General features: G+C 23.7%; 1 protein-coding gene across 1 annotated transcript; it reads left to right on the top strand.

Moving 5' to 3' along the window:
* Positions 1-278: 278 nt before the first annotated feature.
* On the top strand, positions 279-2,233 carry LOC112679666 (the record flags this gene model as incomplete). Its single annotated transcript, XM_025549556.1, is given in 3 exon segments — positions 279-831; positions 1,388-1,489; positions 2,061-2,233. Coding segments are annotated over 3 exon segments (810 nt in total), but the record flags the coding sequence as incomplete, so codon positions are not given.
* Between the last annotated feature and the right edge of the window lie 205 nt (positions 2,234-2,438).

Below are 2,438 nucleotides of genomic sequence, written 5' to 3'. Positions count from 1 at the left end.
CAAAATAAGCAATATATTTTGAAAATTATTATATATAAAGAAAATTCCAATTCCGAGAATCCGAGGAATCACCAGTAAAACACTTAAGTATTTAATTAAATACAGTTTTTGTTTAATCGTTATATAATATCATAACCGTTTGTACTACAAAAAAATATAATTTTAATTATTTGAAAACTTTATTGCGCTTATCACTTAACATGTAATCATTTATTTATTTAAAAAATATACTAAATGATAATTTAAAAATATTTTTACTGCAAATTAAATTGTTTTCAGGTGCATGGAGTGACAGTCATGGCCGACGACGTAAACCATTGATTCTATTACCAATTCTTGGACAGATTTTATCAGACAGTTTATATTTTATTAAAATGTTTTGGTACTGGCCTTCATATATAGATTTAATCTTCAGATCGGTAATCCCGGGGCTGTACGTGGGTCGAAATATGTTTTGGATTGGCGTGATATCATATGTTTCGGAAAATTCATCGATTAAATTAAGAACATTGAAACTTGGAACAATAGTTGCAACTTACACCATTAGTTCATTAATTGGAGCAGGTCTAGTTGCATTGATTAAAATGACGGTCAATTATTATGGATATGGATATTTTATAGTGCCGATATTGTTAAATTTAATTGCTGCCTTTGTCGGCTATTGTCATGTTAAGGATACTTCTGACTTATATAAAAAAAACTATGAATGGCTAAGACCAAAGTATTTACTCAAAAGTTTCACCAGCATACTTAAAAACAAATCGAAAATTCGTAGAGTTGTATTAGCGATATTGGTATTATGTCAATCCATATTTGTAGCAAGAATAGGATGTAAGTTATACTCTTATATATTATGATGTTATTTAGTTTAAGGGTTAAATTATATGAACGTAACCGTTAAACCATACAATATTAAAGTTAAAATTGTTTTTTTTTTTTTTTTAATAAAATATTTATTTTCAAAATCTTTTACATAAATATGTGATCAAATAATATGAATGATATATGAATATAAGTGAATATGTGAAATTATTGTTTTGTAAGCTATACAATGAATTCCATGTAATTTTGAGTGTTTAATTTGAAAGCTAAAATTTGATGTAGTAAAATTTTTTTTTCACAAATATTCTGAATAATCATTTTAATAAGACTTTGTGCCAGCGCATTTATTATAAAAATGATAGTATAATATAGTGAGTTTTATTATGTATTGTGTGTGATTTTTACTAAACTATGTAGTTGTTTTTACTAAACTGAATAATAGTTTTTAAATACATATTTTTTTATGGTTGTCCATAATTTAATATATAAGCCAAATATTAATTTTAAAGGATCCGGACTATTATGCCAGTTTTAACATAAAGTTATTATTCAATACCGATTTCAGGCGAATATTCATTGATCATGCGGCACATTAAACATTCGTTTACCTGGTACGATGAAGGCTACGTTCATTTTAATTTATTCAAAATGGTGGTGTTATTTATTGGTAAATATTTATTTTAATTTAGTAAATAACTATGGAAAAAAAATAATGTAGACATTATTTATAATTTTAATATTGTGTACATTTAGTCCATTGACTATACTATATTTATTATATTTAATTAGATATTTATCCAAATTGTTTATGATTTTGAAAAACTCACTTTTATAGATGTAATTTTCCGTATATAACAGCTTATTAATTAGGGTAAGTGAAGTTTTTTAGGTATTTTATAATTGTTTTATTGAATATTTAATATTATCATTAAAAATAAATGCCAAGTTTAATGTACTATAGAATACATTTATATTTGTAATTAATTTTATAATATTTCTTACTATGCAATCGTATGATATATGATTATAATATAATATAAACTTATTTAAACATGTGGAAAAATTGAAAAATATTATTATTTTATTAAATGATTTATATTTATAATAAACATTTATAAATAATTGTTTTATAATAAAGTAACATATAGTAAAAATCAGACACTTACTTAAGTCTTATTGTTGATGTAAGAATACGTTTTTTGTTTATTTAACTGTGTAAACCATTAATATGATTTTAGGTACTGTAGTTTCTGTTTCATTGTTCAGCTACAAGATGAACATTAGCGATATGGTCATTGTTATTATACTTTGTTGTTTTTATATTTTCGCTGCTGTAATTTACGTTGTCACGAGTCAGATTTGGAAAATTGCTATGAGTAATTATGCATTATAAATAATTAATTAACTGTTATTACTATTCTAAAGATGCGCAATATCGTAAAATGTTAGCTCGTCATTGATTACATTTTAATACATAGGTATATATTATTTTATTAATTATCTAGAGAAAGGCATTTTATAGAACTTTATGCTGAGGATTTCTTCTATGTGTTTATTTTATTCGTTTGGCTTTTTAAAACAAATAATATATTGTAGTATTTTAATATTTTTTAATT

The sequence above is a fragment of the Sipha flava genome, unplaced genomic scaffold (genome assembly GCF_003268045.1).
Source record: "Sipha flava isolate LNK unplaced genomic scaffold, YSA_version1 16652_pilon_pilon, whole genome shotgun sequence".
Classification (NCBI taxonomy): Eukaryota; Metazoa; Arthropoda; class Insecta; order Hemiptera; family Aphididae; genus Sipha; species Sipha flava.
This window is presented reverse-complemented; position numbering and strand designations above follow the sequence as displayed.